The 22,737-nt window shown below is 39.2% G+C and overlaps 1 protein-coding gene across 1 annotated transcript in view; it reads left to right on the top strand.

Annotated features, from left to right (window-relative positions):
• Positions 1–16,743, top strand: part of rgs7bp (regulator of G-protein signaling 7 binding protein) — a 38,312-nt gene extending 21,569 nt beyond the window's left edge. Inside the window, exons 3-6 of the mRNA XM_002934197.5 lie at positions 2,823–2,953; positions 9,270–9,417; positions 10,352–10,422; positions 15,721–16,743. Of these exons, the coding sequence (XP_002934243.1) occupies positions 2,823–2,953; positions 9,270–9,417; positions 10,352–10,422; positions 15,721–15,812 (442 nt within the window). The 3' untranslated portion in view covers positions 15,813–16,743. The remainder of the gene's footprint in view (positions 1–2,822; positions 2,954–9,269; positions 9,418–10,351; positions 10,423–15,720) is intronic.
• Positions 16,744–22,737: the final 5,994 nt, after the last annotated feature.

Here is a 22,737-nt window from a genome sequence, read left to right as displayed (position 1 = left end):
GCAAAGAATATATATATACAAATAAATGCAAGGTGCAGCATCACAGAGGGTGACCCAATGCAGCAAACCCAAATCAAAGTCAAAACAGATTCAAAAACTGAAAGTAATCAGGTGCTGCTGCCTCTACTGACACAAGGGCACCTTGGCATTACCTTCACTTCCAGACCAGGCAGCAGCTCCAGGGTTCCCTTCACACCGTGTCAATCACACAGCGCAGTTGAGCCAGGAGAATATGGCACATATGGCACTCACGCTCCGATCACTGGATATGACATTAGCAAATGGCAGAAACGTTGGCAGGTGTAGAAAATATTTGGTGCAATTGCACACGCTTTGTGACAAAGCGCACACATTTGCATTCATTTTGGCGAGTTGGATGCAGCTGTGGTGGGTGCAGTGCAATTGCGTCAAGAGAATCGCCCATTTGTGTCCTTAATAATGCTGGTATTCTGGGGAAAAACGCAGTGAAAAAATATGGTGATCGCTCTCAAAATTATTGCACTTTGCTCACTGCATTTGTGGACATAAATAAGCCCTACTGCCTGTGCTAATGCCGCTAAGCAAAGGAATTGGAATCATTGTTGTTATTATTTAAAGCAAGTCTTAAAGCAAGTTTTGACTTGTAATAAATATATTATACAAATGAAGGAACTTTCTCTTCCTTTCTCATTACGTTGGTGCTGCCAATAAGGTCGCCTTTTGCATGGAATCCCCCGGAACATTCCTTTAGCTAACCGAAGGGTCAGGCCAATGCGTTGGTCCCATTTTCCTTTGTGCGTTTATTATCTGACTTTGATTTCCTCGCTGTGGGAGGGTGTTGCCTACAGATACGGGTGCTACAGGGTGCTACAGTTCGGAGCTGTAATGCTTTCATCCTATTTGTGCTTCATAAAGTGTTAGCAGAATGTTCATGAGTCCTTTGATCTCCCTTGGCTGGTGGGGGGCTCTGCGGCGTGACTCCCGAGACCGGTTTAAGCCTTTCGTTAACAATGAAACATTAATATTTATGCAAAGCTTCTAAAAAATAATATTGCTGACTGGGTCGAAAATTCACATTTTTATGCAAAAATGTTACCACGGAGAAGGCTGTGCCAGTTTCCCAAACGCTTTGATGTCTCAAGTTATGCAGAACAGACATCTAACATTTGCGCTAATGGTTTAACTGGGACTTACTTGACTTGGGTTTTTATTTTAAGGGTAAATAGAAGCTGACACAGAGGAGTTATCTGACCCGGGTTTCCCTGAGATTCCAGCTTAGCCAGTTGGGCACTGCTCCATAAGGAATAGTAGGAGTCAAGCCTTGCAAGTAGCTGCAACAAACCTGCTGGTGTAACAGAGGACTTGGTGTTCTTCATGTATAGTAATAGGGGTTGAGCTTGGGTGAGCTTTAGCCTATGGGGTATTCTATGGAAAGGGAAATATTAGGAGCAAAACAGACTGTCCTTCTGCTTGTCATGTGGAGTTACTATAATAATATAATAACTATAATAACATCGGAACTGCCCCTTGTGTCATATGGTGCATTGGTGAAAATCCGACATGTGCATAATGCCCAAATGAACCATTTTCCCCTGCTACAAGTACAGCATCTATGGAACAGGCAGTCTGAATGAAATAAACCCAGTAGGATTGTTTTGCCTCCAATATGGATTCATGCAGAGTTATCAGCAAGTACAAGGCACTGTGTTACTATTCCAGAGAAAAAAAGGACATTTATTTTGTTAAAAACTATAATTATTTCTTTTAAATAGGTTGTGTGGGAGATGGTCTTCTCTTAATTCAGATTTTCTGCATATCAGGTTTCTGCATAGGGGATCCCATAACATCTGATCCTGCTTTGAGTCTCAGCATGAACTTGTTGCAATAAAATAACACAATAATGGCCATTTGTGTGCAGTGTAATCAATATTTACTATAGCTAGGGTTTTGTCACAGTTACAGTTCCCCTTTAATATACATGCCACTGGTACAAAAGATTGGGTTACCAGTAAAAAGCCCGATTTAGTGCATTAAATTAAACTGCCATTTTTCTCTGTCTGTCGTTCAAGCTCTTGCTAATAAAGCCACTTTTAAACCTTTACATTACACATATGCGTAAACACAAAGGGGCTCATTTATGAACACAAAACACATATAGGAACATTTATTGATAAGCACAAGTGCACCTACTGACACAGGAAAACCCTGGTGCTACCGCCCCTCTGATCAATAGGCAAAACTGCACCTTCTTCAACTTCTTCAACTTCTAGTATAGAGAAACCTTTGCACTAGAAATAATTGGGATTATTTAGGACACGGCCCCCAGTGGCTCCGTGGCACCTACATTTAGACTTGATGCATGTAAGGCTCCATAACGCTTTCCTCTCTGCTCTGTTTCCTTTTACAGTTCATTTGTTACATGAAACAACTGAAAACCTTTAGAATTGGGGGGGAAAACACTGATATTCTTTTGCATGGCAGCTTCAGAAAGTTTAGAGCGCCATCTAGTGGTTAATATTGTTCTGTTATCTGTTTAAAGCACTTTCTATCCAACTACAGTATTAGATGCGAGTATTGGGAGATATTGTGGTTATATTGCCATTGTATTTGTGAAGCCTTGTGTTGTGATTTTTATAATGATTACTGATTACTATAAAATGTTACACTTGTGAACTCACATATTGAGAGAACCCAGTATTGGGACATGGCTAAATGGAAGCTTAAGCAGTCTACTACATATTTTATCCATCCTTTCCTTACACTTGCTGTAGCATTAGTATAATATAGAAGGTAATTCATTCACTGCTGGAAATGTATAACAATGTGGCGCCTGTTTCTTTTAGACCAGAAGACGGGGAGATCCACCCAGAAATCTGCAGACTTTACATCCAGCTGCAGTGCTGCCTAGAGATGTACACAACGGAAATGCTGAAATCCATGTGCCTGTTGGGGTCACTGCAGCATCAGCGGAAGGGTACGTTAGTAACCAGTGATATCGTTTCTATTTCCTCTGTTTCCTGGGCTCTTTACTTAGCATTTAACAAACCACACAATAAAATGAAAGTATTTCTCAACATACCTCCTACCACTCCCTCCAGGGGCAGAATGCCAATGTGCCTCCCCTCACCTGCTCTCTCTTGGATGGAGCACTCCCTAACGCTGCAGCACTCTAGTCAAGGGCCCGCACTGCAAAACAGAGCACAGAGGCCTGCGGGCATCCTTTAATAGCAGAATATAGCGTGCAAAGTGCAAATAATGGCAAATTGCTGCCTTTGTTTTTGCACTTTTCACACTGCTTTCTGCTGTGCAAATAACCACCAGTATATCCATTAGTCCTTTATATTGTAGGGGATGTAGTAAAAGGAATCTAAACCCAAACAAATTATAACTGAAGTAAACTTTTCTAAAAAAAGAAAAAAAAATTCTGCTATATTCATGGTTTTAAAGTTGCATTCCACGCAGGGAAGCACAGGACAAAACACAAATCATTCTTATCTGCCTGTACTGACACGGGCGCATATAAGGTCCTGCATTTGGTACGGGCAGTACGGGAAGGTAAGAAAGAACAAGAACAAAACACCAACTGACTGACCTTCAGTGAGAACTGTTGAGCTGAAAACCTGGTATTAGCAGCCTAAAACTGTCTGAATAAAGTTTCCATGAAAAAGGCTTGACAGTAAGGGGTTAAACCCATCATACAGGGCTCTATAATGTTATTATAGTAATTGTACTAATTGAGCTTCTAGCTCAGTACATGTGTGCAATAACACAGACACCGTCAGGTCTAATGGCTTTAAACAAGGACATAGCCAGGGTTCTCTGTTACCTCTGTCACCCCATTGTACAACTAAGAGGTATTATTGTTTTTGGGGTGAGCGTACTTAATGCTATCCCTATATATTTACCCTTAAGGTGGCCATACACAGGCCCATTTTAGCTGCAGATATCAGTCCTTTAGACCAATTCGGCAGCTTATCTGCCCGTGTATGGGCACAAACGACGGGCCTTCCATCCAGGCAGGTTTGATTTTTCCGTCAGATCAAGGACTGGCTTGTTGGATCAGGGGACATTGGCTTGTTGATGCGGTCCCCAAACTGCCGGTGCCTATACCCGCCATTCTAATTCGATTGTTTGGCCGCAGGCTAAAGGGCCAAATTAGCATGATATTGCCCGCCTGTAGGTGGGGATATTGGGAGAAGATCCACTTGCTTGGTGACCTTGCCAAGTGAACGGATCTTACCATGTATGACCAGCTTTATGGTACAGCCTTTTAGGGTTTTATTTTTTGTGCTGCAGTGTACAAAAAAATATATAAATATGTCACAATATATAGGGATTTTTTTTATAAGCTTTTATTTAAAGGTTAACATTTTAACAGCAACAGTAAAGAGAGAAAAGAGTGAGAAGGAAGGGGAGATGTATAAGGCTTATGCGAGCATGTTCATTAAGATTGCACACTTAGGGGCTGATTTACTTACCCACGAACGGGTCGAAATGAGTCCGATTGCGTTTTTTTTCGTAATGATCGGTATTTTGCGATTTTTTCGTATATTTTGCGATTTTTTCGGATTCTTTACGAATTTTTCGTTACCAATACGATTTTTGCGTAAAAACGCGAGTTTTTCGTATCCATTACGAAAAATGCGCAACTTTTCGCGTAAGTTTTAACGCTACGAAAAATGCGCAACTTTTTACGCAACTTTCGTAATGGATACGAAAAACTCGCGTTTTTACGCAAAAATCGTATTGGTAACGAAAAATTCGTAAAGAATCCGAAAAAATCGCAAAACATACGAAAAAGTCGCAAAATGTTCGTTTTCAAGTCGGAACTTTTCCAATTCGGGTCGGATTCGTGGGTTAGTAAATCAGCCCCTTAGCCTTGGGTCCAACACTACGTTAGAGCGAAGACACACATGGCAATTAGTAGCTGCAACTTTTTGGAAAGTTGCGGCGACTAATCCGTGCAGGTGATTAGTCGAAGCGACTTATATTCTAACCTATGGCGGGAAAGTCACTGTGATTACTAGCTGTGAGTAATAATTACAAGTAGCACAGTCGTTGGTAAGGTGATATCCCCAAGTCCTACAGCACCCCCAGAAAGCAAACCTTCAGAGAAAGAATATTGGAAAAGGACAATGTTTCATTAACACTTGAAAGAAAGAGCCCACTGCCGAGTCACATTTGGGGCATAAATCTGACATTTGGGGGTACAGCTTGGCCAGTCTTTGGGGCGTTAAGTAGGCCCGATTAATACATTTAATTTGAATAAACCTGTCTCTGACTGATATTGTTATTTATGGGACTTGATCTAGGGCAGGGATCCCCAACCTTTTTTACCCATGAGTCACATTCAAATGTAAAAAGAGTTGGGGAGCAACACAAGCATGAAAAAGTTTCTGAGGTGCCAAATATGGGCTGTAAATGATAAGAACCCATTTTGAGGTCACAAGGAGCAACAAGGGATTTGTGAGCAACATGTTGCTGAAGGGCCACTGGTTGGGGATCACTGCTCTAGGGCATGGTCCCACATTTCATCCTTAAGATCTGGCATATCACTTTGCCATTTCCTTTTTATCTTAGCTAATGGGTCAGGGGTACATTGCCATAATAGAATATAGAACCGTGACAAAACCTTGCTCAAGTCAGTTCTATATAGGGAAATATTTAAATTTTTAGCACCATAGTTACTTACATAGTTAATCTGGGTTGAATAAGACCAAAGTCCATAATTTTCAACCCCTCAAAACGAACCCCAGTGCACGTATATATACACACTCTTACCTATCTATACACTCACATACATAAACTATATATATACAACCAGTAATACTAACTGTAGATATTAGTATCACAATAGCCTTGGATATTCTGCTTGTTCAAGAACTCATCCAGGCCCCTCTTAAAGGCATTAACAGAATCTGCCATTACCACATCACTAGGAAGGGCATTCCACAGCCTCACTGCCCTCACCGTGAAAAACCCCCTACGCTGCTTCAAATGGAAGCTCCGTTCCTCTAATCTATAGGGGTGACCTCTGGTGCGCTGATTGTTTTTATGGGAAAAAAGAACATCCCCCAACTGCCTATAATCCCCTCTAATGTACTTGTACTTGTATGTCCCCTCGCAAGTGTCATTTCCCAGAGAAAACAACCCTAACCTTTGCAACCTGCCCTCAAAGTTTAAATCAGCAGTTATCTGGTTGCTAGGGTCCACATTACCATAGCAACCAAGCAGCGGCATGAGCGAGAGACTGGAATGTGCATAGGTGAGGTCTGAATGGAAAGATAGCAATAAAATGTAACAATAAAAAAAAAATTGTAGCCTCACAAAGGAACTGTCTTTTTGGCATCCAGGGTCAGTGACCCCCATTTGAAAGCTGGAAACAGTCAGAAGAAGAAGGCAAATAATTAAACTATAAAAAAAATCAAAAAGCAAGACAAATTGAAAAGTTGCTGAAAATTACTCATTCTATAGCTATAACATAGTTAAAGGTAAACTACCCCTTTAATTCCCTTTCTTATGCCCGACAGTACTTAGTAGCCATTCAGAGACTGTGAGGCTTGCCTGTTGGTATCTTCTGCAGAATGGCTTGCTACCTAATGCCATGCTTCCTATTTCACATATTATCCAGGAAAGGTTCTTTTTCTTTTCTTTTAAGCTGGCACCCAGGGACATATTCTGAGCAAATAACAGAGTTCTCTGTATGCGCCAGCGCCTGCAGTCAACACTAGTGTCGCCATAAACGCTTTCCGTCTCTGGGGGTGACTATGTACCAGCTTTGCACCCTGCTCAGCGGGAATTTTCCGCTCTCATTGTTAGCTGGATGACACTTGTGCACCTTAATTTTCAAATAGTGCCGCAGACTCTCCGCTGGATGGGGAACGGGGCTTTGACTGGGCACATTCTCCTTCCTTTTTGCTTATTGAAATACTAATTTGAAGTTTCATTGCATATTAATATCTCAGAGAACAAAATGTAAGCGTAGGATTTGTTATTTAATTGAATGGGAGAATTGGCCAAGGGTCTGAATACGTTTTTTCAAGGCACAGAATGGGTCTCTTTTTGCCAAGAATGAAGTTCATTTATAGAGTTGGAGATGTAAAATGACATGTCGGGGAACAAAAAATGTGCTGCACGGTAATTGAAAGCGCATCTAAGCACTTCAGTGTGTTCTCTTTCCTTCATTGGTGTCAATATGTGCGCTAGGTCATGGTGCCATAGATTTCTATAGTCCATAAGAAACAGTAATAGAGGAACCAGCCTTTTATTCCTTTGTGCTGGGAAGAAACCAAAGGGGACTTAATAGGAGCTTAGAGCTACTTTGTAGCTGCAGAAAAGCACAGCCGAACTACTTTTGTCCATTTGTTCTATTTATGTGGCGCACACATTTTGTTAAATGCAGAGGATGCTCTGGGTCTGATGTTCAAGTTTTACTAATTTGCAGGCTGTTATATCAGTCCTGGGCGAGGAATTACATTCATGAACTGGAGTCTATCATGCAGAAATATCTATTCTTTACCTATTGGGTCCCTTTCAGAATTGTAAATCAAACCTAATATGAATGAAAACAACAGAGCAGTGATTAGGGAAATAAGGTGTACAGTATAAGTGAAAATTACATTTGGCCCTCATTGAATAAACCCATAAGAATCCTGTAGGCAGGGCTGTATGCTCAGTCTATTCCACCCTAGATACTGACCTGGAAAGGCCCCCCATTTGGCATTCATGCGCATATAGCCCAGAGACCAGCTACCCTCAGCCCTCATCTAAAAAAGTGGGCAAAAATCAACACACAACAAAAAAAAAATCCCATTAACAGGTGGTTATCAATATGATTAATTTTATGGACATTTATATAGACATTATGGACAAAAAAAATTGTAAAAAATTTGAATTATTTCTTGTATAATTGTCATGTGTTGTTTGTTGAAGTTTGGGCACTTTTGTAGTGTTGTATTATACCTATGCTTTCTGCTTATGGGGTGGTAAGTGGGCATTGAGAGGTTAACTGCCCTTATGAGTGCATTTTGTAATTGGGCACATTATTATATTTCACATATTAACAGGTTTGTATATCTGAAGAACAGACAAGCCCATGAGTCTGACCTGATGACTTTATAGAGGGCTATTCATGGATGGATACAGCACTGAAGGGTTGGGGGGGGTATGAGCAGTGACATTAACGTCAGAGAGGGACCTGCCTGGAGGCTTGACCCACAACCTACCCAATGTTATAGATAGAGGTCAACCCACACAGTTAGACCAAACCAAGCCTACTCCACAGCTCATTAGAAGATGATGGGGTCAGAATTTGAATTGTTTGTTATTATACCAAAGCCATGCAGTATAACTACACCTGGGGCAGTGGCCTCCGGGCCTCACAGGTTGTTTCAGTGCTGCTCCTATAATATCTATTGCTGTTTATCCAGATAGTGTAGGTAAGTGTTTCTTCTTTGGTGTATGATCCCTCTGTTTGGCATAAAATATAAAATCTCATTTGTATTTGGTGGAAAAGGTTGATTGTATATAATGTATTATGATTGCATGTGTTTTCTTTAGATGGCCAATAGGTGGCAGTAGAGTTTTGTTAAAATCAATTAAAAATGTAGGACTGTAGTTCACACCCCCAGCCACTAGTGTGGGACAGAATGTATAAAAGGGGACCACACCCAGAATTAGTGGTCTTTATGGGAGAACACAGGAAGAGACCAGCTGGAAGCAAAGAGAAACAGTCTACAGGGTAAGGAGAGGTCAGAACAGGGCACCTGATAGTTGAGCAGGCACTAGGTGTCTGAGTCAGGGTTAGGTAGTAAGGGCCACCTATTGCCCCACCAAGGAAGGTAGAGGGAAACATTGTTCCCAGTGGATCATTCACAGAATAGGGACCCGAGCAGATAGGGGTAGGCTAGAAGGAAGGCTTGAGCTTCGGGCTAGAGTCTGCCAGTAGAAAGGCCTGGTGGAATAGCAAAGCGGCACCACAGGGAGTGCCGGATTGCTGAGCCAGGTGGGGACAGGAGATCCCATGGAGACTGGAGACAAATGTGACAGCCCAAAAGTATCTACGGCTGGTAAGACTGACGTCCTCTGGACACTGGCATTGTACATGTTTTGTGGAGAAAGCCCTGTGTGAACATTGTGACTCTTTACCTGTATGCTGTGACTCCCTTGTGATGTGTGGTTAAAGTTATTTTGCATTACTGCTTGTAAGTGCTTGCATTTCCTTGATACGAAGAGTGACATATGGGGTGGCCTCTTTACACATTGGCTAAAATATTTTCTTTCTTTTTAAGGGAAGGAACCCTGGGTAGGCCCCAGGATTATAGATTACAAACCTGAAGAAAGTTCCGATATTCCAATATTAGATGACACCTCCTCGTCACCAACAGATATGCAGCAGCAGTGCTGGCAGGTTTCCACAGATATTGAAAATACAGAAAGGTAAGTGTGGCCTTTGCTCACAGCCGAGCATTTATATTCTATACTTCTTTTGTATCACTGTTAGGGGTTGGTTCTGTGAAATGCCAGCCCACTTGAATATTCATGGACCTGATTGGCTGAAAACTAAAAGGCCCCAACTCCCTAATATTGCCCAGGTCATATTTCCCCTGCAGCCATGCCTCTCCTCCTCACACCAGGGTAATTACTTCACTGTAAAATACTGAAAATACGCCAATTTATTAAGAGCACCATAACACAGCATTTTCCTATGCCAAGAGTACTTATATAGCGCAGGACTTGTAGAGTTCTGTAATAACATGTAATACTCTGCCCCTCCGGCACCTAACCAGTAAAGCAGGCATTCTGGAATTGTACAACATCTGGTGAGTCATGGAATGCCCAAAAAGCCTTAACACTTAGGTAAACATATTGGGGGTTGGAACAAGTTCTGCTTGTGCACCAATAAAGCCCCATAGTGGCCGGGTTCTCAGCAGGGGCCACCAGTATGTCTGGGTTCTCAGCAGGGGCCACCAGTATGCCTGGATTCTCAGCAGGGGCCACCGTTATGTCTGGATTCTCAGCAGGGGCCACCAGTATGTCTGGGTTCTCAGCAGGGACCACCAGTATGTCTGGGTTCTCAGCAGGGGCCACCAGTATGTCTGGATTCTCAGCAGGGGCCACCGTTATGTCTGGATTCTCAGCAGGGGCCACCAGTATGTCTGGATTCTCAGCAGGGGCCACCGTTATGTCTGGGTTCTCAGCAGGGGCCACCAGTATGTCTGGATTCTCAGCAGGGGCCACCGTTATGTCTGGATTCTCAGCAGGGGCCATCAGTATGTCTGGATTCTCAGCAGGGGCCACCGTTATGTCTGGGTTCTCAGCAGGGGCCACCAGTATGTCTGGGTTCTCAGCATTCTGTTTTTTACTTTTTCAGGGACATGCGAGAGATGAAAAACCTTTTAAGCAAACTCAGGGAGACCATGCCACTGCCATTAAAAAATCAAGGTAAGACTTATTATCCCATTAATAAGTTTTCCTCTTTTTCTCCCTTTTGCACCTTTATCCTTAATACAGAAATCCACATACAGGGGAAACCAGGCAAACGTGTTATACATATTCTCACTTTGTTTATTCACAATGGTGCCATATGATCCCCATAACTGCCCACTGGCTGCCAAACTGACCCAGGTGGGACATAAACTCAGATACAGTGGAAAATGCCCTTTAAGCCAATTGCTTAACTTGGAGGCCTATTTATAAAGCTATATAAAAGAAATGTGCACTTTACAACAGAGGGTCTTTTTCAGTTTGCTGTACAAATATGTGTGTAGGTATAGAATTGTGCACTTATACTTACTTACTTACTGTATATACTCGAGTATAAGCCTAGTTTTTCAGCACCCAAAATGTGCTGAAAAAGTCAGGTGCCATGGGTCCCTCTAGACTAGCACCCTCTCTCCTTTGTGTGCAAATTAGGCCACCCGCAACCAGACCCTCCTGTGCCCTGGCCTAGGCTCCCACTAGCATTACTTATTCCCCCTTACATCTCCTCCGGGACCGGGTCTGCTGCCAGTTTGCCAATGTGCAATGAGCGTGGGGTAGTACTCATATTATTTTTGTTGACCCTCTTCTCCGCTTACAGAGCTAGTTTACTGTTTTTCTTTGAAATAAATATTTAAAAACATATACCCCACTGATGCCTCAATTTATGTAATTTACTGGTTTTTATTGTGATTATTGAAACTTAGCAGTAGCGGCTGCATTTCCCACCCTAGGCTTATACTCGAGTCAATAAGTTTTTCCAGTTTTCTTAGGTAAAATTAGGTACCTCGGCTTATATTCGGATCGGCTTATACTCGAGTATATACGGTACTTACTTATGCTTATTGTGAACTTTGCTAAGCTATGCAACCATGGCACCTTAGTGGTGTAAGACAATAAGTACACACGTGCTGGCATAAATAGGCATATGAAGCTTTTATAGCCAGATTGTAGATTTAACCTTTCAGGGACCCATAGCTACCATTTGAAATTCAAATTCAAGCCATAAGTTTTCAGAGTTTATCAGTTCAGCCCCCCCCCCAGAAGTCCAGCCTTTTCTGGTTAATTTACAACAAGTTTATTAGGGATATCATTGGTGTATCAGTCATTCAGCCACAGTTTCACCCCTGAGTTTAACTTCAAGCTGGGCATGTTCTAGAAGAACAAATAGACATTCTCACAAAATCTCACCCTGACTGGCCTTCCATACTGAGCCCCCCGGCCGATTTTCCATGTTCCCCTGAGGGACAGCTCCACAGTATGGGAACCACTAGTTTAGAGAAGAAAAATTGGTTGCAACCACTGGGGGTATATGAACCTCCTTATGCCTTATAAAAAAGCGACAGCTACACAAGTTTGACTGAGAAGCCAAAATCAAACTAATGTTTTTCTACTAATTGCTAATGGCTGCTTACATTTTCCTGAATATTAAATGAACAGTAACATCTAACAATAAAAGTGATTTGAAAGAATGGCAATATAATGTACTGTTGCCTTGCAGTGGTAAAATGGCATGTTTGCTTCAGAAACACTACTTTAGTTTATATAAACAAGCTGCTGTGTAGCCATGGGGGCAGCCATTCAAGCACAGGATACACAGTAGATAACAGATAACAGGATCCCATTGTAAACTACAGAGTGTATCTGTTATCTGCTATGTAACCTGTGACTTTTCTCCTTTTCCAGCTTGAATGGCTGCCCCATGGCTACACAGCAGGGTATTTATATAAACTATAGTAATCTTTCTGAGGCAAAGGCACCAGTTGTACCAGTGCAGGGCAACAGTACGTTATATGGTAATTACTTTGAAACACTTCCATTCTTTGGTGTTACTGTTCCTTTTAAGATATAAATGACTGAAATCGGTATAAGACTCTAACAGTAGTTACGCTAGTATGGTGTCCCACTGTGCCAAAGTCCTCGCTGGTGAGGCCCAACTGACAACTTTAAACATGTTCAGGTGTAGGAGAAAGGGTTAAAGATGACTTGTCAGGCCATTTTACTGCGTTTGCTTCTCAACCTAATATTTTTTACTCTGCCGACAACACACTCATGCTGTGAGTCACTGACTCTGATTGGCTGATTCACTGTAAGGAAAAAAATAATAAAACCTATTTGTGAAAAAGATTTACAGGGATGTTCTTTTTACTTAACTGGGAATTTCTGAGGCTTATACAGGGTCGGATTGGGCCGCTGGGACGCCGTGAAAATACCCCAGTGGCCCAGACCGACCCTATTGCCAATTCCCCTGGCGACAATGTCCTCCCCTGACGCGTTTCACATACGCATTTTCAGGGACGTCAGGGTGCGCAGCAGGGGCACCTGCGGGGGGGCACAGCCGGTGAAGGCACCTTGGGGGGTGCAGGGCCCCAGGGGCAGTAGCTCCGTTGGGCCCTGCACCCCCCAGTCCAATCCTGGGCTTATATCCTTTTACATGTCCGTGCATCCCTGCTTAAACCATTGTGCCTCTTTGCCAGTATTGTCTCTGTTTGGCATATGTTGTCAGACTCCCCTCTGCCCATTAAATTGTTTTGAAGTTTATGTTACCGATGCCCCTGCAGTTCAGACACTATTTAACCTCTTCAGTCAGATCTCTTTTATAGCTGACACATACTGATAACTGGCATTCAGCCTCATATCCCTCACCAGTCTATCTGCCTTTGTAATTACTTCAATGGTGGAGATGTTTTTACTTATTTGGGATGATGTTAGTGTGATTATATGATATATATGATTATGGCTGCTTAGAATCAGAAAGCGTTTGATGCAAAACAGAATAAAAGAATAATAAGTGGAAACGACAACCCAGGTTATATCTGCGTATCCAGGCTGAGTATATTATATAAAAATCAGGTCATGATCAGCAGGTAGGCTTCCTCTAATCACCCATTGTGTATTTTGTTGGATGTATTTTGGTGATCCCTCGCAGCAGCTTCTGAAGGCTTTGCAATGTGTTAATGAAATGTGTCAGAAAAGATAGTTAAAAAGAAACACAGCCAGCAATAGCCATGAGTGTCACTATCTCATTCCAATGTGTTATAAGTGTATGTATAGATATATAAATATACAGTATGGGCATTTCACATCGCTCCATGCTGTAATCTAAATCACACCTTTATGTTGATGTCTATGAGAGCTAGTAACAAAGGCCTCAACCTTTTTGCCTGAATACTACTTTGAGCTTTGTTGACCCTTTGGATACTGCATATTGGGTCTCTCCTGTCTGTACGAACTGCTGCTTCCTCCTTAGTCCTGACTTCAGCCCCTGGTAAGGCCATTTGTGACATAACTGGGCAAGTTTAGAATTTTAGATGTCGGGATTCCTAAGTAGGTTTTTTTTTCACTAAAAAATGTTCATATTCTCTAATAAGGGCAGTAGCCAGTCTAAAGTTTGACCTTTGCCAGTGGTCGGGAGCCACACAAGGGCTTTGAATCCAGGCATGTTTGCACCACTAGTTTACATTTTATCTGATAATTCTTTGAAAGTTATTTTTTCCAGTACTACGTCCTTGTAACTTTTACTCTGTTGACATTATTGAAGACTCTGGCTTCCCTTGGTCCTCTCAGTCTAAATTAAATTTGGATTCCGAAACATCTATGCACTGATAACCCCCAGATCTACATGTCTACTCCAGGGCTGTCTCCTTCTCTGCTCTCTCATCTCAGAGACCTTTCTTAACTAAATCTCTCAAAAACAAATGGCTTGCTTTTCTACAATTACTCTCCTAAGTCCCATAGCTTTAAGTTAGTTAATAATGTTATTGTTGATTGCGTAGAAATAATATCTGCCATTAATCTCTATTATACACCCCACGTGGCATTTTTATCTCTGACTTAGAAACACCCTAAACACTTATTAAAGCTAGTTATTTCCCAACAGGATTATATCTCCTTACAGACCTACTGCTCTACCGTCTTTAATGACTTATCTCCCTGCTCCATGCTAGATGTCCCCTATACAAATCTCTTCACTGGTTCCCATCTATAACATTGACATTTAAGACCCTGACTACATTTCATTCCAGATATGCTCTGTTTCTGATTTTCATCTCTCTTCTCATCTCATAACATCATCTCATTTGTGACTGTGAGATAGATTAGGCTTCTGCCTTTCTCTCTAACTCCTTGCCATAATTTACCAAACTCTCATCTTTTGACCAAACCTTCAAATACTCACTAAAAAAAAGGGATGCACCGAACCCACTTTTTTTGGATTTGGCCAAACCCCGAACCCACCCTGATGGATTCTGCCAAATCCCGAACCAAATCCTAATTAGCATAAGCTAATTAGGATCGGGAAGGGTTAAAAGTTGTTGCACGTTGCGTGCGCGGCCAAGAATTACCCCCCTAAAATTTTACCATTTCCGAATGTTAATTAGCATAAATTAATAATATGAATAAATTAATATATAATATCCTAAGTCCTGTGTGAGCGGTTCCTGAACTCCGGTTATAATTCGTCTTTGAATTCTTGTGGCAACTGCACCCAGGCGAAGTATTCCATTTTAACATGAGTGCCGGCTTCCTATGATCAATATATATATATATATTTATTTATTTTTTCTCACTTATCTCTTCAGCTTGGTGGAGGTAGAAGTAAGTTTACAAATATGTCCCATTTGAGCTGTTTAAAAGACTACATAAGGAGCAGACTACACTTGCAACATAAATTTATTGAATAGAAAACAAATGAGATTAACTTCTCCTTGAAACTGGGTGAAACAGAAACCAATTAGGGCATTAACTTCACTTTGAAACTGGGTGAAACAGAAAACAATGAGGGGATTAATTTATCCTTGAATATGTGTCAAGGGCAGGCTGTCACTGACTATTCTATTCCTCTACTATTCTAAGCCTCATAGGACTCAATGGTACTCTACAGATCAAACTTGCCAATGTTTTTTTTGACAAAAAAAAGTTAACGATACATTAATAAATCACAAATTATTGAAGTTGTTTTAAAAAAACTCAAATTTTGGGGGGAAAATTTGAATAAAAAAATAGTAGAACTGTAGATAATACTTAATATATATATATATATATTTATATATATAATAATAATATATAATATAATATATATTTTATATATATATATATATATATATAGATATAGATATTATTTATTTTTATTTTTTTGAGAACTGAAGGCAAAATTCATGTCTGATAAATAAACTTTACTTAAGACCAACCTGGGAAGGTTAATAGTTTGCTACAGTGGCATCTATAATATTAACTTATACCACAATCTGTTTTTAATTACAGATGATAGTAGCCTCCTAAATTTAACACCATATCCACTGGTGAGAAGAAGGAAGAGAAGATTCTTTGGATTGTGTTGTCTCATCTCAAGCTAAACCCCTGGAAGCAATCCTTTCAATAAATACATCCACAAACTGAGCCAATCCTGTATAGGATGGTTGCCCATTATTCAATGTTGCCTACACTGCCTTAGAGCAAATCTGGTACTGTTAATTTGAGATTATTGGCATCTGTGTACAAGAACAGACTGACTTATGACTCAAATATCAACTTAAAAAGCGTTACTAACAATATTAGCATGTTTACTATAAAAAACAACCCGTACCTGAGTGTAAGAGATAACCAAGGCACTGGAACTTCACCGCTCAAGTTTTCTTGACGTGCTTGCTAGAGAAGAATTATTCCAAAACGTCAACACCAGAGGCAAGATACAAATATGCAATATGCTTTGTTGATATTATAGTGTTGTAGTATAAGTATACCACTTCAGCAGCATCGCAACTAAGTGTGGACATGAGTAAGCAGTTATGGTTTACATATTGTCTAATATGTCCTAGTAGATTGGGCCATGAACTAGCACCAATGACATTCCTTTATTTTGTAAATCCATATTATTTTGTACCATTCATACTTAGTCTTCCACTAAACAATTTTTCTTTTTGTTTCTGAGACCTCAGCCAAGTTTATTAACCAGTGACTGTAATAAAAACAAAGTGAACATTTATGGCTTGTACATATGTTGTAGACATGATGATGACCATCAGTATTTTCACTGACCTCCAAATAGTGTGATTTTCACAATTTTGCAACCATAATATAGTGATATATGTATAAAACTATACTATACATTTTCCCTAAGGTATATCCTTCAAAAGAGTAAGACAAAGTCTATCATGTATTACCACAGGAAGTTGAAGCATGGTGTCTACACGTTGACATGTTGTTACAAATAATAAGGCATGCTGAAATTAGTTCAGATTGTAATATATTCCATATTTTACATTGTTAATAAAATGTTTTAGTTAATACTGTCTGTATTTTTCTTTCACTAAAATTTGATCATTTTTTCTAGACAAAGTTCAATTCACAATTGCGACAGACTTACCAAGTATAAATGTATTATTTGTAAAAAAAAAAAGATTTTATTTAAGAACTAATGCGATAAAGTGGAAAAAAAACACTTGGGGGCACATTTACTGAAACTGGGTTTTCTGTTCTTGAAAGTCGCATAAACTCAAGGTTGGATTCATTCGTATTAAACTCGATCTTTGCTGTATTTATAAAATGTCGCGATAATGCTGGAATCGTTTGTATGAAAATTTCCTGAATTTCTGAGCTGAAAGTATTGTTAAAACCTGAGAAATTCAATGGACGTTTGTTTCCATGAATCCTCTTTATTTTTCCCAAACAGCAATTGCTCCAGCAGCCATTTTAGGAGCATCGGCATTCATTCTTGGAAAACAATAATGTTTTTAAGTTTTACTTGAAACTGGGTGACATAGAAAACAATGAAGGGGATTAACTTCCCCATGAAACTGGGTGAAACAGAAACAGTTTTATTATTACAGAGAAAAGGGAATCATTTAACCATTAAATAAACCCAATAGGGCTGTTCTGCCCCCAATAAGGGGTAATTATATCTTAGTTGGGATCAAGTACAGGTACTGTTTTATTATTACAGAGAAAAGGGAATCATTTAACCATTAAATAAACCCAATAGGACTGTTCTGCCCCCAATAAGGGGTAATTATATCTTAGTTGGGATCAAGTACAGGTACTGTTTTATTATTACAGAGAAAAGGGAATCATTTAACCATTAAATAAACCCAATAGGGCTGTTCTGCCCCCAATAAGGGGTAATTATATCTTAGTTGGGATCAAGTACAGGTACTGTTTTATTATTACAGAGAAAAGGGAATCATTTAACCATGAAATAAACCCAATAGGGCTGTTCTGCCCCCAATAAGGGGTAATTATATCTTAGTTGGGATCAAGTACAGGTTCTGTTTTATTATTACAGAGAAACAGGAAATCAGTTTTAAAATTCTGAATTATTTGATTAAAATGGAGTCTATAGGAGACAGTCTTTCCATAATTCTGAGCTTTCTGGATAACGGGTTTCCGGATAAGGGATCCCATACCTGTACTGGCAAAACCCCATTCGTAAATATCAAAAATATCTAGAAGTAAAAAAAAAAAAGGACTTTTTCTCAAAATTGCTTAGTAAATGTGCCCCTTGGTTGTATCTAAGCAACAGATATCCCAAAGAGTGCCCTCCTTTATAAACCAATAGCCAAATATTCAATTGTATCTTTCTTACAATCAATTTTTTATAGTTAAAAATGCTTACATTCATTTAATATTTTTTTGGTTACAATTATTACTTATAGTTACCTTAAATAAATTTACTTAGATTTACTTACAAATTAGATTTTTTTTTTACAATTATTATTTATTAATAGTTATCTTAAATGCTCACATTTATTTACCTTTTATTTGTTTATTTTACAATTATTATTTATAGTTAGATGGAATGAATGTTTACATTTATACTTTATTTAAGGATATTTTTACAATGACTATTTATTTATAAGCCACCCTGGTTCTATGGATGACCCCTAACCCCTTTAAAAAAACAAAAAATAAATAAATAATAAAATATAAATAAAATATTGAAAATGTAATGAAAGGGAACAAGTTTAAAGGGTGTGCCTTGTTTTAATGTTTTATTTTTTTTTTTATAAATATATTTATAGTAACCCCACAGTCAACATATATATTTAAAGCAGCGGCTAAGATGGTGACCTGTGATCTATTGAGATAGAATTCCAAAGCCCATATTTTAGGAATCTGGTTCTTTTGTCAATAAAACAAAGCATCTGCTTATGCCTGGTTACACTCCAGTATTTTGTTTGCAGTGTTTTTATGTTTCCCACAAAATTATTTAAGAAAAATCTTGTGGTACTGAAGGGGGTTATGTACAAGTCAGACAAATACAAATAAACATATTAAAGGAGAAGGAAAGGTAAAAACTAAGTAAGCTTTATCAGAAAGGTCTATGTAAATACAGCCATAAGCACTCACAGAAACGCTCACTGAGTCCTCTATCAAAAGAAACACAGGATTTCTGGTTTTCTTTTGTGTATACATGTACTTCGGCTATCCAACTTCCTCTCTTTTAGGGCTCAGTTCTCTCCTCTCTCCCTTCTCCTGTTCCCCCCTCCCATAAAAATGCATAAGAACCCACTTCCCCCTCACTTCTCCTGTCCCCCCCCCACAAGAATGTATAAGAACGCACTTCCCCCACCCTTAGGAATGTGTGATCTGAGCTTCCAATGGCTATAACTGCAGCAGGAAGCTATGAAGACCAAGCTAAAATGGCAGCTGCTATCAGAAGGAGCTTCTAGGGCTCTTTGCTCAGGTATGGTAAAGCTTTCTGCAGAATAAATATATTGTTCTAGGTGGCTCTAATGTGGCAAATCTATTGGCAGTAAAATGCCAAAATAACTTTCCTTCTCCTTTAATAGTGCTAAGCAATTAGGACCAACAACAGAAATCCAGTTTGCCATAGAGAAACCAGGACTAGTCAAACCTTTAGAACTCCTTGTGACATCCATATATAAGAACTGAATGCCAGGAAGTCTACAACAAATATCTTATGCCATGTTCTCTTCTACAGCTAAAAACCATAAACCCAGGGAAGTCACCACATTTATAATAAGTGATAAGTAAAACTGTCCCATTTAGCTTCACAAGAAGCTTCACAAGAATGTATAAGAACGCACTTCCCCCACCCTTAGGAATGTGTGATCTGAGCTTCCAATGGCTATAACTGCAGCAGGAAGCTATGAAGACCAAACTAAAATGGCAGCTGCTATCAGAAGGAGCTTCTAGGGCTCTTTGCTCAGGTATGGTAAAGCTTTCTGCAGAATAAATATAGTGTTCTAGGTGGCTCTAATGTGGCAAATCTATTGGCAGTAAAATGCCAAAATGACTTTCCTTCTCCTTTAATAGTGCTAAGCAATTAGGACCAACAACAGAAATCCAGTTTGCCATAGAGAAACCAGGACTAGTCAAACCTTTAGAACTCCTTGTGACATCCATATATAAGAACTGAATGCCAGGATGTCTACAACAAATATCTTATGCCATGTTCTCTTCTACAGCTAAAAACCATAAACCCAGGGAAGTCACCACATTTATAATAAGTGATAAGTAAAACTGTCCCATTTAGCTTCACAGGAAAAATAGTAAATGGTGAAAACAGCCATTTTTTTCTATCACACGAAATGCATTAAAGTGTTTTTTTTTTCTTGCACCAAAAGCATTGGAATCAATGGATGTTCCTTTCGTAAAATAACAGTTTTTCCCAGCAAAACGAAACACATAAGTCAGTTCTAAAATTTCACCATTTGCAAAAATCCAAAATATTTGTTCATCCCTGGTTAGATGATGCTTGAAATAAACTGAATGTATCATCTTTGTGAAAAGCAAATTGTTGATCAGCAAGAAAAAGGTAAAATGCGTTGGATTACATTGTATATTTATTATTTCAATAGTATATAACTCAATGTAAACAATAACAAAATAACTGGATAATTATATTGATATATCCTTAGCTAAATATATTATCAAATGGGACACAATGTACATGACACAGAAAACTTGATTTTGAATATTAAATACTAAATGGATATGAGGGCTCACTGTGAAGTTCATACCTCTGAGAAAAGTATACACATAAACCTTGAAAAATGTAAAATCATCAACAAGTATAATAACACATAGGTATGAGTTCAAATTAGCTAAGGACTAGGGATATTTAGGGGTATATTTATGAAATGGTAAATATACAGGTATGGGATACTTTATTCAGAAACCCAGTTTCCAGAAAGCTCCAAATTATGGGAAGGCCACCTCCCATAGACTCCATTTAGTCAAATAATTAGATTTTTTATAAGTGATTTCTTTTTTTTTGTAAAAATAAAACGGTACTAAATCCCGACTAACATATAATTAATCCTTACTGGAGGCAATGTTGAAAAGATTTTTTTAGCAGACTTAAGGCATGGAGATCCAAATTACATAAAGATCCTTTACCTGGAAAACCCCAGGTCCCAAGCAGTCTGGATAACAGGTCCCATGCCTGTACAAAGCTCAGTTCACTTGTATAGGATTTTGCTGTTTTCTTCTACTGAATTGTGGTGAATCTGATAAAGTGTTACTTTGAGAGCTCAGCTTGTCTCACTTTGGTGATGTCATATGACATCCCTACTAGCGCCTTTCCCTCCCAAACATGGGTATTACACATGGGTTGTTTGTGTCTGTTCACTTTGAGAAAGGTTATTGTTGTAGCCGAAACGTTAGTCTCCACTAATAAATGACCTTCTACGTAAGACCTGTGAATGCGGACCTTTCTTTCCTGGTGGATATATATATATATAGAGAGAGAATTTTTTCAATAAAAACACTTTTTCTTTTGTATCAAGTCCCTGTGTGTGCAGCACTCTTTCTATTATATAGATAGATAGACAGACAGACAGGTAGATAGATAGATATTATTATAGATTATGGTGCAGACATTTAATTATGTTTTCTAAAATATGGATGTAATCCTCACATTCACATCAGATAAAGCAATACTGCATGCTCATATCAGTTCCAAGCAGAGGGGGTGCGCAATACCAGACCCCACCCCTTATTACCTCCTACATTACCTTCTGCACTCTACTACTCCTTCAGCCACTGTTGAATTATAGGAGGGCACAAACCATACAAGGGGGAGGGCACAAACCATACAAGGGGGAGGGCACAAACCATACAAGGGGGAGGGCACAAACCATACAAAGGATAGGGCACATACCTCTTGGGTCTAGCCCTAATTTTAGCCCTGGTTTAAAAGCAGAATAATTAATAAGTTATTTCATTTTTGCTGTAGAATCATCCCCAAGAAACCACACAACCTCCTCGATGAGACCATGTAACTAAGAAAGTTACCATCCCTGAAAACTCCTGTGTAAGATACTAGAAGGAAAGCTGCCTAAGCATTCCCTACATATCCATGTGCCAATATCATCCAATCAGGACTTTGTGGGGATAACCTATTTGGAATTACTATACAGTAAAATGGTTATATTACAAAATTATGAGAATAGATAGATGATAGATAGATAGATAGATAGATAGATGATATATAGATAGATAGATAGATAGATAGACAGATAGATAGGTGATAGATAGATAGATAGATAGATAGACAGACAGACAGACAGACAGGTAGATAGATAGATAGATAGATAGATAGATAGATAGATAGATAGATAGACAGATAGATAGGTGATAGATAGATGATAGATAGATAGATGATGATAGATAGATAGATAGATAGATAGACAGACAGATAGATGATAGATAGATAGATAGATAGATAGATAGATAGATAGATAGATAGATTAATTAGTTATCTTAAGGCAGAACTCTTTACTGGGGTCTTATAGTCCCAGGCTCCCAAGCAGACTCTCACCTTACAAGGCAGGTGGAGGCCAAAGAGGAAGAAGCAGGGCTTAGCAATCACTAAATGAAAGTGTAACAGGGAGTAGTCATACACTGGGCCAATGGGGAATACTAACCCTCCCAGGCACAGGGACTTAGTAATAAAGAGAAATGTCAAGTATGGGATTTCCAAGCCATAGGAGAAATTAACTAACCCTATGGGTCACTACAAAAGATGGACAGATAGGTAGACAGATGCCTAATATATAGATAGATAGATATTTAGGAATTACTGACATTGGATACTACTAGCTTTTCTAATTATTTATTACTAGTTTGTATCAATAACTAGAGAACCATAAGTGCTGGTGGATGGGAGACGGGGGTTGATGCGCAGTGTAATTGTATATCTTGTATGTATGTATATCTTTATTTATAAAGCGCCACTTATGTACGCAGCACTGTACAGTAGAATACAGTCATGCATTACAGGGGGTTATTAAGATAATAATAGATAAATACAAAGTA

The sequence above is a fragment of the Xenopus tropicalis genome, chromosome 1 (assembly GCF_000004195.4).
Source record: "Xenopus tropicalis strain Nigerian chromosome 1, UCB_Xtro_10.0, whole genome shotgun sequence".
Classification (NCBI taxonomy): domain Eukaryota; kingdom Metazoa; phylum Chordata; class Amphibia; order Anura; family Pipidae; genus Xenopus; species Xenopus tropicalis.
The sequence above is the reverse complement of the archived record's forward strand: the minus strand, read 5'-3'. Positions and strand labels throughout refer to the sequence as shown.